The 16,384-nt window shown below is 40.3% G+C and overlaps 1 protein-coding gene across 1 annotated transcript; it reads right to left on the reverse strand.

The window, feature by feature from the left end:
- Positions 1–1,018: 1,018 nt before the first annotated feature.
- PIGA (phosphatidylinositol glycan anchor biosynthesis class A) lies at positions 1,019–10,533 on the reverse strand. Its single transcript, XM_082753516.1, has 5 exons — positions 9,794–10,533; positions 9,078–9,210; positions 7,797–7,929; positions 6,048–6,254; positions 1,019–4,405 (listed from the first exon to the last, which is right to left on the reverse strand). The coding sequence occupies exons 1-5, from the start codon at positions 10,494–10,496 to the stop codon at positions 4,142–4,144; spliced, it is 1,440 nt and encodes a 479-aa protein (XP_082609642.1). The 5' UTR covers positions 10,497–10,533; the 3' UTR covers positions 1,019–4,141.
- Between the last annotated feature and the right edge of the window lie 5,851 nt (positions 10,534–16,384).

The raw sequence follows: 16,384 nt of genomic DNA on the forward strand, positions 1-16,384 counted from the left end.
CCTCCTCTCAATGAAGAATTAAAGAGGAGTTAGTCTACTCCTATGCTTGGCAGTCTTTGAATTATTGCATTGTATCTCTAATGTATTCAGTTGAGAGTTTGACTATCAAATATTTTCAACTAAAGATAATTGAAAAAAAATGAATGCTTTAACAGAAGAGATCAGAACAAGAATATGTTCTAGAGATCCTGGCTATTTTTTCTATCAGTTTGATCTAATAAATGATATTGCCTCCCATGCTAGCCTTGCCTCACTGCATCCTTAGATCAGCACAGTTACAACACTGCTGCTTTCTGAAAGGGATGTATTTAGTGACTCACTGGTTGCTCTCAAACAAGCAGGTAGGTGTAGGATTCATCTCACCTAACCGTAGCCCATTGCACCACAAATTCCGGTTATCTAAACTCTTTCTACTATCCGAGTAGGAAAACAAGGAATTCCAGCTGGTAATTAATTTCCTTCTGTCTGTCTCCAACACCTAAGCTAGTGCAGGATGACTCACCCTCTAGATGCATTCCCTCCATCACTTCTGGTTAGGCAAGCTTAAATAACTAGCATGTACTAGATGACCAGCTGATAAACAGCAAAGTTCAATGAATCCCACACAAACATCATCTCCAGAGTTATGCCAGTGTTGAAACAACTCAGAACCTGAAAATCCAACCTATCTCCTTACAGGAAAAATCCATAATTCCAGTACAACGGTAGACTCAGGTGCATAACTGCATCTTGCCTTTAGTCGTATTCCTTTAACAATAAATACATCCCTTTCACCCAAGTGACTATGGCAGTGCTAGAGTAATTAAAAACCTATACAAATCAGTGTATTACTGAGTGTCATGAAAGATACACAGCAAGTATGCTAAGAGCAGTTTAACGATAGCAAATCAAGCAATATATTAAAAATATTTCAAAGAAGTATTTTATTTTTAAAAAATGTTTGTAAAACCATTTTATTTTGAGATCAATTGTTCTTGTATCTGTTTACGGTAAGTAATAAAGTAAGTCTGTATTTATCTGGAGCATCAAAATGATGCAATTTTACACTTATTTTTTTATAAACTGAAGTAGATGTGATTAAAAGGACTAGCAAAGCAAACTAAATATCAAAAGGGGAAAAATAAGTTGTGGTTTTGTTTGTTTGTTTTTTAAAGATGCATAAAATATAGATCACAAAAGATAAGTACATTACAGTGCAGTTATCATCTTACAGATCTATCCAGATCCTCTAAAACAGTTTATAAAGTGAATCTTACATTCATATTTCACTGGGTACCTGTTCTGATTTAACATACAGTTTTCCATTATCAACATGATGTCTATACCTTAATTCACAGTGTCTGTGTATAATGTATTGGAAACACAATTTCTCCTTGTACCTGTAGGATACAATTTCATTACCAACCAATGCAAGATTTCCATCACTAAAATAAAGCAGTTCAAAACACTCCTGAGCGCACTACCCGGTCCCTTTTATGAAAGGCAGCAAGGAAGCTTCTGTATAGACAGGATTTGGGTGTTCCCTCCTCCTCCACACAGGAGGCTTTGCTCTATGCAAGATGTTACTCAGTATCATCATCGATTTGGTAACATTTCCTTAGTATTTCCCAATCAAACATTCCTACAAGCACAACCAAAACATTTTAGATTTGTTAAATTTTTATTTCCTTCTAAACATATATTCCTAAAATATACTCATCATCTCTGCTCAGTTTGTTGTTATTGTGATTACTTTATTTATTTAAACTTTTCCATTTCCCCCACTGCTGCTTTTTAAAGCTGTAAATGACTGAGTGACAGTGACATCATCCCTTATGCTACTGCACAAGGTAGGCAAGTGAATCATTCCTGCAAGAGTTATGCACAATGTAAGTTGTATTACTTGAAAAACAGTATTTTCATAGTTAAACCAGTTATGGATTACATTTTTCTCTTTGTGTAAAAGATTTTTTTAATCATCACCTTTATCAGAATAAGCTCAACCACCAGTGATGGAAAGCAGCAGTATGGAGTGTACTTCTGTACTTTTTAATTGTATGTTCACACATATTAATTAAAAAAACACATTTTATATTGAAAAGGAAATAAACATTTTGATGAACTGTAAATTATACAAAACTAAAACAAGGTTTTTCTGTGTTATTCATAAGTACCCAATATTTCACAAAGAAAAAAAAAAGAAAAAAACCAGAAGCATTTTGAATAGATCATCATGGTTAAATCTGTGTTTGTAGATGTGGGAAACAAAGAAATAAACCAGAAACAACAAAATGTGAGTAAAAAAATAATACAGCATTTCCCTGGAATGGTAATTAGCATTTTTTAAAAATTGTTATGAACTAGAATGTTGTTATAAAAAAGTAACTTTTAAAAAAGTAAAATATTACCTTAATTCCACCCATTATCAACAACGTGGGGCACCATTTTAGTTAACCTCAACTTTTTAATGAAGTTTCAGTGATTCGAGTTGTAAGACAATGCATATTGTACTTTACGTAACAAATGCTAAAAATTCTATCAAAAGAAAATATTTTGTATATGACATGTATTTTGCATTACCTTTCCATGTTTCATGAAAATACGTTCAATGAAATTATCAAATGTCATAAATTAGAGCAAGTATCTCTACAGAAACAAGACGATATTGACAGAAGCTGTGATTCAAATACTACCCTTCAAGGGTTTGAAAACAGTATTTTCATATTGCACAGGTTAAATATTAATACATTGGCCAACAATACATAATACTCAGGGTCATAGAATCATAAGACTTTCAGTCTTCAGTGATGCTTGAAAGGGAAATTAACCCAGTGCATTAGGCAGGGAGTAGTTTGAGGGTTGTATGAAGTAAACAAGAGAAGTTTGCCTCCTCTCACATTTGTATATTCTGCTGCCTGTTCCAACCATAAATTACTTACTGATGTACTTACCAGATGCAAGGAACTTTTTGTTTTCCCCTCAAGAAAAGCATATCTATTGGTTACTTCCATTTAAGGGATGCCTTCCCCAGATTTAAGTTGCAGGACCTGTCTGACAGTGTCTCTGGTGTGGTCTAGGTGAAATCATGCACACTAAACACTGTCCCTCCCAGAGAGAGACTGAAATGCCATTTACGTCAAAAGCAGGGGAACAAGAGGAGAATGGAGAAAAACAAAACAAAACAAAGACACCAGAGAGAATATGGTGGTGCTTGTTGAGGCTTGTTAAGCCCTTCATAAATTTCTCTCTCTCTCTCATTCAGATACACACACGCACGCAAACACACGTTACTTCATACTTTGGCATAGTCTGTTGGAGGTGTTTTCAGGCCTGAGCTGATTCTGAAGGCTAATTGTTATCATCTTAATCTAAGTAATATCATTCCTTCAACTATGTATTTTTACAAAAGCCACCTATGTACTTAAAAAAAAAAAAAAAGGCATAAGCTTTACCTCACTTTCGTATGTTAGTTAGCAGGATACTTGTGATGAAGATATCAGAAGCTCTTTATGGAGTTTTGATTTGGCAACAGAATGATCTAATTTTCATTAGGGACAAACTTCAAAATAATGTTGCTGTGCACGCAAAACATTGTCACTGGGACACAACTGCTGGAACTAAGTCTCTGAAATTTCCATGTTAATAATGAATTTACAGTAAATTAATTATTACTGTGGAATTTCTTAGTATGACTACCTTCAAGTGTAATTTTCATCATAGGAAAAAAAAGGTATGTTTTTTTCAGTATTTAATTTTTTTTAAATAGGTCCCAAAAATCACAGTAAATATCAGGAATTGACAGGGATTACTGTAAACTAATGTAATTCTTGTGTTTTGCTTTTCCAAATATCACAAAAGTTTACACTCACTGTCTGTACTATTCAAGTTATAGAGAAAAATCTAATATTTTTGTCTCAAAGGCTCTTGACACATGTAAAAATCCACGTTCTCCCCCCCAGCTTTAAGTGCAAAAGAGATGTCCATATACTTGTAAGAATCCCAAACTAAATTAAAACATAATCCTAAATTGAGGTAGCACATTTAACCAAGTTTCTTTCAAAGAACTTCAGAAAGAAACCGTAGCATTTGAAAAGTAATGTCTCTACCAGCAAGCTTTAAAACCTTTAGGAACTGATGCATTTTTTCTCTCCATTGGAGGATTTTAGGAGATCGGAGGTTCTTCTTTAACTCTTCCTTTTTTCCCAGAAAAATACTGTTTAGTCCATGCACCTTTAGGACCTGTGGCATCTATTGCAACATCAATAATGGAATCTGGAGTCATCCATCTCAGAAACACCAAGAAGAGGAAGTTCAGAACAGCAAGAAGAGCAAAAATATACCCAGTCACTGGGCCACAGTGAGATATTAGTCTGTCAAGTCGCTCATTCATGGGCAAAACCTTTTCACCTGCAACCCTCTCATATACCTAAAAAGGAGAAAAGAGAGAGTGAAATCTTAAGAGTGATGTCGCTTCTACCTCAAAAATCAAGCTTTGTTGTCAGTGTGCAAAATACAGTATCTATTCCTAACAACCAGATGTGACAAATGTTACACCAAAAAGCTTTGCAAGTTTAAAATGATTTATGAGCATTCCAGAAATTTAAATTTATGCAATGGTTAAGGAGAAAAATGAAAAGAAATCTTCTATTTTATGACAGCCCTTGAGAATATTTCACTAGATAGAAAGACAGCGTAATTTGCCTCTAATCTAATGTTACAGAGTTTTTTGAATTAATGGGATGGATTCTAATCTCTTAGACACACCAGTCAAGCACAGAGTCTGAACACGCAGTTACGAGATTTTCAACACAAAGATGGATGAACACGTAGCTGGGTGGGCAATCTTCCAATATCTGTATTTGGACAGTCAAGCAAATCAGAATAGGATTCTGATTTTTATTTAAAGAAACACTAGTATGATAAAATTCAATGAATATGGAAAGCAAATACATGGTATTAGTGACAACATACATATTAACTACAACCACTGGTCTAGTGTTTCATAGAACAGAAAACTACTATATGTGACTCAAGACTTAAATCATTCAAAAGAGTTTTGTCCTTGAGAACATAACAGACGTCATCCTACAAATACATTAGCAATGAGCTAACCAACAACACTCCTTTGTGCAACGTAAGTTCTATGTGTCCTTCTCCCAGTTACGCTAACATTTCCCTTCACAGAGTTTGGTTTAATTTCTTAGGGAAGGGCTATAAAAGAAACTGAAACCTAGGCTAACTTTTACAAAAACTTTGCACCTGAAATATTGTTTGCAGCTTAAAAAAAAATCATAAGATGAATTGTACTGACAGTACTTGAAAAAGATCAGATAAACTGGTTGCGTATGACGCTTCTTCGAGTAGACTAGTAGGAGAGATATGTATCTGAGTAACAGTACAATGTAATTAAGATGTATCTGTTTCAACTACTCTCTTGTCTAAAACATAAGGGCTGAAGTCAAAAGCGACACATCTCCACAGGAGTTAATAAATTATTGCAGTTAATATTCCTCGCTAATGACAGAGTTTTCACACCAAAGCACAGTTCTAATTCTGAAATATGATTTCAAAAGCATGATAATTTATTTTCATTACATCCATAGCGCTCATGTATATTCAGCTATGTCTGCTGGCATTACGCTACCTCGCATCATTTTAAACCACTCATTAGCATGCCACAGACAAAACTGTGTCATGAACTCTATCTTTTCATACATCTTATGCAGCATGTTTTCCAGCTATGCCAGAAGAGCTACTTATTGTGAAGACTCTGGGGAGAAAAAAAATATGAGTAGAAATGTAACTAAAGGTCTAGGCTGTTCTTCAGAATACTTACCAGTACTTATGTTACAGAAAAAAATACAAATAGGGGAAAAACAACAACAAAAACGGGAAGTAGTTAGGAAAAGGAAGTATTTTGTGAACCTTTTTAAACCATGTATTTGATAGAAAATATTCAGAAGTTAAACTGAAGAATTACAAAAAGAACACACACAGTAAAGTTTCAAAGAAATCACTTTTCAGAAATGTACTTGAAGAGAATTAAAAAAAAAAGTGGCTATACATACTTTTTCAGTTCTCTCTGCTACATCCCTCCAGGTATAAAATGTCTTTACTTTATTATGAACAGCTTCTGGAGATGGTAGTGTTCCCGATCTGAGCTGGGCAATAGCTTTTTCTAGACCATCACACAATGATTTCACAGAGGGTTCACATAAAATAATGAGATTTTCTGGAAGCACCTCAGGAATGCCACCAACTTTTGTACTCACAACCTTTGAAAGAAACAAAAGAAATACTACATATATTGCATAGCAATAAAGTCCAGTGATGATATTGTTATTACACTGTTTAGATTGTTTAGATGCAGCATTGAAGTTGAAGAGAGGGGAGGGGGGAAAAAAACAACACAAATCCAATGACTGCTTGCCATGAAGGCAAAGACTGCTAGGAAGCTTGGGGAGTTTTACCTGCATATGTGAATGGAAGGTCTAGGCCCTAGAAAGGACCTCACACAGCAGAATACTTTTAACGATGTTCAGAGTGACTCTTTGGTAGCATAAGACAGAACGATTGGCCTAGTGTGTGTATAATGAGACATCTTTCCTAAAGATGTTTGTCACAATACACAGCTAGATCTGTGTAATTAGATTTTGGATCTTCTCTCCATAGTTCCTCATGAAAACCATTACCTATACTTGGAGGAGATAATTTTACCACATCACCTTCGGTTTATGATTTGTAAGATACTGAACACTTAAAAGAATTTCTTCAGAAGTTCAGTAATTACTGTTTTTAAAGGGAAACCAGAAACTACTAAGATTTGTATTCTTTAATCATCTCTAAACAGCAGGCAACAGTAGGAAAACCACAGAATTTTGGCACCCCTAGAGAAGAAAACAAATGACTGGAGAATGAATGCCACAAATACGTAGCAACTACCCTGAGAAAATGTTGGAGTGGAATAAAGCCCCTCACGTTTTCTATACTTCTTGTTTATAAGTGTCCTGGTTTCACCCCAAATTCTCTCCCCTATCCCCATCATTGACCATATCAATTAGATACTGATAACAATATCAGTTAGATCAGTATCTAATTGTTGAAAGACAGCATCAGTACTGTCTTTCAAAAATAAAAGTTTCTTTAGATTTAAATGTGAGAATCTCTGTTCTTTATGGCTGTTGATTTCTTTTTGCTTTTAGCTGTCGCTCTGCAAACTGAGCTGAATATTAGCCAGAAAGAGCTCTTACTGTGATTACTCTAGTGTCTTCTTTCTCTCTCTAACCCTCTTTTCCTACCTTGAATCCCCACATTCAGTTAAAAATAAATAAAATGTATGTCAGATCTTGGTTCAAGAAGAAAACGGGTGTCAAACAATGGCTTAGTCTGGTAATTCAATATGTCTGACTGACCAAAGTCACCCGTGCAACTCCTCATTAGGCAGCATCAAAGTAAGCCTTCATGAACACCAAGCACTCTTTACTCTGCAGAGGAGTACATACAAAATAGCACTCTGGAGAGGCAGTCTGGTTTGTTCAGAGATCTAAGAATTAGCAGATCTACATGTATTCCCATCTCTGTTCAAGTTTCTCCTGAGCACTTAAGCAGTTTCAATAAACCATTTTGTCACACTTTCCAGGTTTTCTATAAATGTGGGAAGCATTTGCTCACCTTTATAGAGACGGAGCTTCAGATGAAATGAAATAAAATGTTAAAAGCACATATTATTTAATCATGAAGCTTGTTTAAAATGGATACATGCAGTCTAGATAGTTAGGATCTCTCTTTTTATTTTATTTTATTTTTATTTTTTTTACCTGTAGGCCACAGCTTGCTGCTTCCACAATTGCCATACAAAAGGCTTCAGTGAGGGAAGTGTTGAGAAAAATGTGTCCCTGGACTAGAACATTTCTAACATCCTGGTGTTCCAAGGCTCCTAGGAGACGCACCCTGCATATAAGAAAAATATAAGAGAAACACTAGGTTTATACTGTAATAATGCCATATGTTACACATATACTAAAAAAAATGAGTTCCAGTAGTACACGCTTATTTATATAGAGAGAAGCAGCATAGACACTTTTGTTCTGTTTTCTCTAAATTTTGACCAGCAATTGCTTTAATGTGGTAACCATCTTAAAAACACCGCTACCGAGCTTGCTATTTCTGGAAGAGAACACAGCTTCATGCAGTTAATAATTAAGAGTTATCACTCTTTCTCTGCTTAGATGTATTATCTGAATTTTCAGTGTGAGGTGTGATCAATCTCAGAGTCCACTGGCAAAAAAAAATAATTAGGGTATCAGTGATCAGGACCTATTCTTTTGAAGAGATGGTGGGAAACCAGAACAGGATGAAGGAAGAAGAACAAAGAACACTAAAGAAAAAATACAAATAAAAAATTGATCTTTCATACCAGGGAGTCACAGAAGGAGGAATCACCGACTGAAGTACAGAACAGGCAACAGGAAATGGAAAATTAAGAACCTTTTGCTTCCTGTATAAAACGACTTCTGAGGAACAACAAAGACTCAAAAAAATATACATACATATGCATTATGGAAACATTTTGGTGACACAGTAGCACCAAGGAACACCTTTACCTACAAGAACAGGTACTGTTTAAGTCCTGCCCTGAAGAGTACCACATTGAAATGAAAAAGTAAAATGAAGCAAAGCAGAGAGATGTCAACAAGAATGAAACTTCCAAAACTATTAGCAGTTATCCTTAAAAGCAGCAGTGACACAAACTCGCTAACACCTCGTACCATACGGTAATCCAGCAGAAGTGATTTGAACATTGTCATTTCAGAGAAACAATAAATCAATGTCTAATTCAGATTTTCTCTGACTCATGTGAAAGTTCATACAGGGCCAACTTGCAGGATCATAGTCCAACTCTGCAAGTGCTCAGTTGGTGTTTGGTCTGTCTGCTGTGCTTTCACTCAATAGTTCTCATCTTCTCCAGCCTCAAGATTTTGGGGTTTGTTTGTTGTTTTTTTGAAGGGTGAGGCAGTGAGCGAGGGTGTTAGGGTATTGCTGTTGTCTTTCCCACCCTTAAAATACAGTGAAGGATCATAAACATGCTTAGAACAAACCTGTCATGTAGCTGGTATCTTTCCCGGACTTCTTCCAGTACGATTCGTTTTGGTCCTTCTCCTCCAACTAAGAAATGCAACTCTGGATACTTCTGACAGAGCTCAGGAATTATACCACTAAGCAAATCTATACCTAAGAGGAGAGAATTTAGGACAAGCTGTATAAACAAGTATTTGATTTTAGAAGTTATCATGATGTAGCATACTGTGTTAGCGCTACTCCGGATGGGAAAAGTCTCTTGAACAGTTGTACTGCTGAACATAAAGCTCTTAACAAGAAAAAAGCAAGCAAGCAAACAAACAAAAAACAATATGTGATCTATTAGGAGACAAATATGATGAACAATGACTTAAATTGATGATGGTTGATTAAAAAAAACAATTGAAATGTCTTTAGTAGAATACATAGATCAGGGTACATAGATCATAGACCATATCCTCCAGATAAGCCAAACCTTTCACTTTACAAACTCCAGCACCTGCAATGCTGGAAAAGAAACGGGCCTCTAAATCCAACAGGTGCGAACTAAGGTGTAGATTCCTTCTTCTTGAATGCACTGACACAAATGCCCAACCCTGTCAGCTCACGAAGTAGTGAAACCCACTTCAACCCATGCCATAAATCCCATGTACCTGGTAATTATATCCAAGACCTTTCTTACCACGGCCTATAGGAAACGATAACGAGGGTAAACTTGCGTTTTAGGCCCCATTACCTTTCCTGTACACGAGCCTGCTGACCACGACGATGGTGACGGTCCCGTCATCCCTCCGGGAGGGGTCCGGGGTGAAGTCGGTGGGGTCCACGGCGTTGGGGATGACGGAGACGATGCGCGGGTCCAGGGCCGCCCGCAGCACCGTGTTCTCCTTGCTGGTGTAGGAGACGCAGATGATGTGGTTGGTGTCGCAGAGCGAGACGGTCAGCAGCTTGTTGGTCAGCACCGAGCTGACGTCGGCGAAGCCGAAGAGCGAGTGGTCGGTGAACACCGTCCGCAGCCCCATGGTCTTGGCGTGGAAGAGGGCGTCGTGCGCCATGGCCGAGAAGGAGCTGTGCGCGTGGACCACGCTCACCCGCTCGCGCAGGAAGATGCAGCGCAGCAGGGGCAGGCTGTGGAACAGGGTGGTGGCCGTCGACTGGTTGTACATGACGCGCAGCGGCAGGTAGTACACCTTCAGCCCGTTGCTCAGGTAGCGCACGCCCCGCCGCCCGCCGTAGGCGTGGGTGACCACCAGCACCTTGTGGCCGCGCTCGATCAGGCACTGCGACAGCTGGTAGATGTGGCTCTCCACGCCGCCCATGTTGGGGTAGAAGAAGTCCGACACCATGCACACGCTCTGCGCCGCCGCCGCGCCCCGCGCCGCACGGCCCCCGGCCGCCATCTCGGCACCGCTGCCGCCGGCGGAGCGCCGAGGCGCCATCACGGAACGGCCGCCACCGCCACTACCGCCCCGTCGGGCCCGCCCGGCCCCGCCATGCCTGACGCGGGCCCTTTAAGAGGGCGGCACCCTGCAGGAGGGGCGGGGCGGCGCGGGGCGGGGCGGGGAGGGGAACGAGCGCGCGCGCGCGCCCGTACCGGCCGCCCACCGGGGCCGCCCCGGGAGCTCCCCCGCCGCCCTCCCGTTTCCGGGTACGGCCGCGGTCGCCACGGTAACCGCGCGGCCGGCCCGCCCCTCCGGCCCGCTTCGGCCAATCGGCGCCCGGCGCCGGGTCACGCGGGAAAAGGAGCGGCCAATCAGAGCGGCCAATCAGAGCGGCCTCGGGACGGCGGGAGGGAGAAAGGGAGGGAGGGAGGCGGCCATTAGGCGGTGCTGTGGGGGTTCCCCTTCCTCTCCCTGCCCCGCCCCACTCTGGGTTGTGGCTGGGGAGGGATGTGCATAAAGTGCCTCGTCCGAGCTGCGGGGACAAATGAAGTGAACTGCACGCCTCAGGCGGCGAGTGCTGTCACCCATCCCCGGGTGGAGGTCTCCTGATAAAATAATAAATGAGTAAATAATAAAAATAAACGGTATAAAAATAATAAATTAATAAGCAATCATAATAAACACGCCTCCTGATTTACTTTTGGGTTCTGTCAGTCACGGTGGGGTCTCACAAAATTCAAAATAAATAAAGTAATAATATATTATCATGTATTTTATTAAATAGTAATATTAAAATAAAAATAATTATAAAAATATATTTTATACAAATATAAAAATAATATATATCATTAAATAATGAATAAATAAAAGTTAATAAATAGTAAGTCTCCTGATTTACTTTGGGGTCTTGTCAGTCACAGCGGGAGCTCACACAACGTTCTCCAGCCTCTTGCTGCAAGTTTTGTTTCTCTGTAACTGGAAATAAAACCCAGCATTTTTACAAACAGCCCAGGGGTTTGGAGTTTGGGAAGTGCAGCAGGGTAGTGTGAGATGTGCTCTGTCTCAGGGAGCTGGCACCGCTCGGCTGTGCCTCTCTGGTCTTCTCAACCAGCTTTGAAATCAGCAGTTCTCACCCCCGGCACTGCCTTGTCCACTGCTGGCTGCCAAGAACTGATGTTATCACACCAAGCTTTGGTTGTTCATGTCTTTCCTCTATGCTCCTACAATTATGCTTGGCAGCTGCTTCTCCTCGCCAGCATTTCTGATGCGAATTTTGTCCAATTCGGTTCTATCATCACTCCTGTGCAAATATCCTATGCATGAGTGGTGGTATGAGCTGACCAAGGCTACGGTGCTGGTTGGATTCCAGCTTGCCTTAAAGCCTGGACAAAGATCGGAGGTGCCAATCCGAAGAAGGTACGAGGAAGAAATCAGGCACTTTACTCTGGGACTGAAAGAGCTGAAAGACTTTATTGTGCTGAATAAGAAAACTGTTGCTCATTGAGGTTTTCTGCCGCGTTGAGAAAGGTGAGACGGGTATTGGTACATCTGCACCTGTCATCAAGGGCTCCTCCTGGGTGGAACGCCTGGCAAGAACCTGAATTTTGTGACACCATGCTGTGAAAGAAGAGCCAGAGTACCAGGAAGCCATTGGGGTCCTAGTTCTCAGCAGAACCTGGAGCCTGGATGTAAAACAGTTGTCTTAAATGAAATCTAGGAAAACACAAAGTAGTGCCAGGAAAAGGCGAAAAGTACTTGGAGGTACTCAGCTGCAGCACCCTGGGAGGTGATCCCTGGTAAATTACAGTAGTAACCTGCTTCAAGGGCAGGCTGCCCTGAAGAATCAAGCTGTAGTACTCACTGCCACTCTAGCTGTCTGAAAAACAAAACTTTTTTTTTTTTTTTTAACTATCTGGAAAGTTTTTTTTTTCCTTTTTTTTTTTTTTTTTTCCTTTTCTTTTTAGACTATCTGTTGCTAATAAATTCCGTGAACACTCTGTAGAGAAACTGTAATTCTTGGTATGCAAACTTAAGAGATGAATCGTAATCAGTGTACAACATAGCAGCCTCTCATCAAAAAAAAGAAGTAAAATTTGACATAGCCCATAAGCCAATATTAACCATTGTGCAAATCCAAAATACTCTCAGTGACCTACAAAACCTTCCGCGGGATACACCCACTTCATCTTAGAAACCTCTTCTTATGCCATGGGACGGCTATGATTTTTTTTGGCCCTCTGCTTATCTGAACTTTGGAGTGCTTTCTCAGCAGCTGGCCATAAGCTCTGGAATGTCTTTCTGGAGGAGGTCAGGAAAAGTATTACAGTGAAGCTTTCCTGCATTTGACTTTGCATGTTAACTTTGATGTTCAGACATCCATGTTCTACGTTAAACGTGTCTAGTTATGTTTAGTGTCATGTCTTCAGTCCAATTCTGTCACCCTGTACCAGCAAGTTCCTTCCCTTGTCATATTCAAACTATCCTGAAAATTTTGTCTACCTGTGAGCCTGGAAAAACCTGTAGTTGTTCCAGGAAAGGAAAGACATCCTTGCTACTGCAAAGTTGGCAAAAATACTGCTAAATTTTCTATCCACAACTGTTTCATGAGATTGGGGTACCACACACTTTTCCCCAGCTGGGTTGCTGTGTTGTATATTCAGAAAATTGTCATTAATCTTGGGCATATTCAGAATCTGTCCTGCCCTGATCTGAGGTTGAGCTGCTATAAAGGGACCAGCAGCTGAAGAGGAATTCAGGTTTCGTTCTTTCCTAAATGCCTAAACTCGATGCATTCACTCCGTCATTAAAAGTACATACAAGGTCAGAATAAGACTGTGGAATATGTAAAGTAGGGAGTAAAGATGGTAACAGTAGACAGTAAAAAACAATGATAGCAGAGTAATTACTGCTTTCAAGCCTGGTCCTTGAATGCTCCCTAAAGCACCCTTATGAATTGAGTTAAAGGAAAGAGATGATGGAGGAGGCTTAAAGAGACTCTTGTGGCGTTGTTCTGGTAGCAGATGTCACCTTGCCTCAAGGAGATCGCTTCAGTGCTCCTGAAAACACAGAACTTTTTCAACAGGTACCACGCTAAATTATCTCCCTCTCAGCCCACTCTCACGCTGAGTTTGTCACAGCCCCAGCCTGATGTACAACGTTGCATCTATTGAATATCTTGAGCACAAAATATCGTCTTGGTGGAGTGCTTTTGCTGTGTGTAATAAGTTGGTGTGTTAACTTAACACATTTGTTTATAGGAATATGTCTAAAGCATGCAGTTTATTATTTCAAAATGTTAGTAGTTGGCAAGAACAGATAATTGGTTGTCCACAAAGTAGTTCACAAAAGAACTGCACTGCTCCCCATCCTGATACTATGGTGAGGGAACAATTGTGGTCCTGGAAAATAAATGCCACAAGAAATGGTTCTCTGCTCATAGAGCAGTAAGATTTTTTGCGTTTTACTGGTATGTCTCCCTTCCAAGCACAATATCTAAGACAGGTGAATTTGCTAATAGATGTGAGAAGTTGATCAGCCGCTCTATGTCTGTCAGGTCTCACATCTGTATCTACCCTGTGCTCCTAAGGCATGTCCCAAGGTCTTGATATCTCAGTTGCCCTCTGTTCAATTCAGCTTTCACCCAGCCAAGATCCCAGGTCTGCTTACCGCTCAAATCAGGATGGTGACGAGACAGAAGAGCCAGCAGGCTTTGGAGCCATCAGTGTGCATATACCAAGGAGTGGTTTGTGATCTCCTGAGCTCACACACAGCTCATGTCTCTGTCCTCACCAGCACAAGACTAGCTCACAGTGCACAACGTTTGCTGTGGATTATCCTCTTTAAATCCTTCACCACACCAGTGGTGTTCTCCAGGGGTCGATTTTGGGGCCCATTTTCTTTAATATATTTACTGATTACTTGGATAAGGGAATTGAGTGCACCCTCAGTCCTTTTGCAGATGTCTCCAAGATAGGGGGAAGTGTCAATCTGCTGGAGGGTAGGAAGGCCCTGCAGAGGGACCTGGACAGGATGGGTTGATGGGCAGAGGCCAATGGGATGAGGTTCAACATGGCTAAGTGTTGGGTCACAACAACCCCATGCAGCACTACAGGCTTCGGGAAGAGTGGAGAAGCTGGTGGTCAGCCTCTTCTCGCAGGTAACTGGTTATAGGACTAGAGGGAATGACCTCAAGTTGCACCAGGGGAGATTTAGGTTAGAAATTAGAAGACATTTCTTCTCAGAAAGAGCAGTCAGGCACTGGAACAAGTTGACCAGGGAAGTGGTGGCATAACCATCCCTGGGGGTATTCAAAGAAAGGTTGGACATGGTGCTTAGGGACATGGTTTAGTGGGAGACATTGGTAGTAGGGTGGTGGTTGGACCTTGCAGGTCTCTTCCAACTTTCTTGCTTCTATGATTACATTCAGGGATCATTTTGGTGAGTGCCAGGTCTAAAAGCCCTTCCCTGTGCCCAGCAGGAGCAGTCCCTGGAAGCAGATCTGGGCTGCTGGCAGTCTTCTGCCTATTCAGCAGAGCCAGTGATCCCACTTCGTGGCTCCCCACATGGGACAGAAAAAATTCCTGGGCAAACAATACAGAGTGATGACTGGGCTCTCCCTGACAGCTCATATCGGTCAGAAATGTGGGTTAGCTTTGTACTGGCAGACCTAATGGATATCTGTCCTACAGCCAGCATACAAGCGGCATCAGCTCTCTGACAAGTAATCTGACTAACGTGACAGAAATGCAGTCATGTGCCAGTATCTGATGTGGATCACATATGATACAGTAACAGGCAGATCTGGTATCAATTGTTATGAAGCCACAGTCTGTTGACTGGACTAGACTTGGCTTTACTATTTTATTTATTTTTTTATTAGTTTTGCTACAGTTTACAGTCTATTTAATTGCAGGTCTGAATTTCCATTTCTGCAGCCTCGAGGCCATTTCTGTGCTTTAGCGTTTGCACATCATCTGTGGTAGAAGAGAAGGCCTGTCTTACACTTCTGTTTGTACATTTAAGACAGGACTTGACAAATTCGTTAAAAAATCTTGGAAATTTATTGCCAAAGAGTCAATACAAGATGAAGTGCCAGAACTCTCAGATGGTTCAAATATTAAAATGCTAGCAAAATAGGTTTTATTGAGAATTAAACAACTCTAAGGACTTAGTGGAGGAAAGAAAAAAAAAAAAAAAAAAAGTGCAGTGACAACAGCAGATGGAGCTATTGGAAACGTAAAATCTTGGTCCTGGTGGGGATGCAAAATATTCTCTGTACAAAGCTGCAGAACCTTCACCTGGTATGTTTTATATCCTACTACTAATGCTCCCACCATACATAAGCTCCAGAATGTTGTCAGTACTGTTCTTTATGTTTGTGGTACCCGTTATTGTAATGCTGGCCTCTGCTTTCTACACAGTTTGAATTAAAAGAAAAATGAGTTTCTTATTTAAAAATAAAAATAAAAAATCCAGTATTTCAATAGTTTGTATCTGGCCTTAAACTGTAAAGCAAGCATAATTCATTTTACATGTACTTTAAAATCCATCCAAACAAGTGTTTCTTTAAGTTCATAGCAGTAGTGTAGCCTTGAATATGTAAAGATAAAAACAAGGCAAAGTCTCTAGAGGAAGCAGTAATTTTTATTTGACTGTTAGAGTGTGCAAAACTCTAACTGTTTGGGTTTTGTTTTTGTTTTTTACAGATGCTTTCAGGCTCACAAACTCTTTTTGAGGTTTGAAATGGAAGCCACAGGCTTCAGGCTTTCTGCAGGTTGGAAACATTGCTGTGAGTATAGTTTAATTACCGTGGAGCACAGCAAGGTGATAAGGTGATAGCCCTCCAGGGAACAGGTAGAGAGGGTAAGCAATTATTAGCTATGAAATCTTTAGGGGTGATTTGTGGATGGTTTTAAAATAGTATACATGGGAAAACACCAGAGCAG

This window comes from Aythya marila (genome assembly GCF_965140915.1).
Source record: "Aythya marila genome assembly, chromosome: 1".
Lineage (NCBI taxonomy): Eukaryota > Metazoa > Chordata > Aves > Anseriformes > Anatidae > Aythya > Aythya marila.

Excerpts from the sequence above, each read along its gene's own strand:
- PIGA (XM_082753516.1), bottom strand. The coding sequence starts at position 10,496 with ATGGCGCCTCGGCGCTCCGCCGGCGGCAGCGGTGCCGAGATGGCGGCC. Across the intron at positions 9,211-9,793 it reads CAGGCTCGTGTACAGGAAAG|GTATAGATTTGCTTAGTGGT; the intron begins GTAATGGGGCCT and ends CTCTCCTCTTAG. Across the intron at positions 6,255-7,796 it reads CAGCAAGCTGTGGCCTACAG|GTTGTGAGTACAAAAGTTGG; the intron begins GTAAAAAAAATA and ends TTTCTTTCAAAG.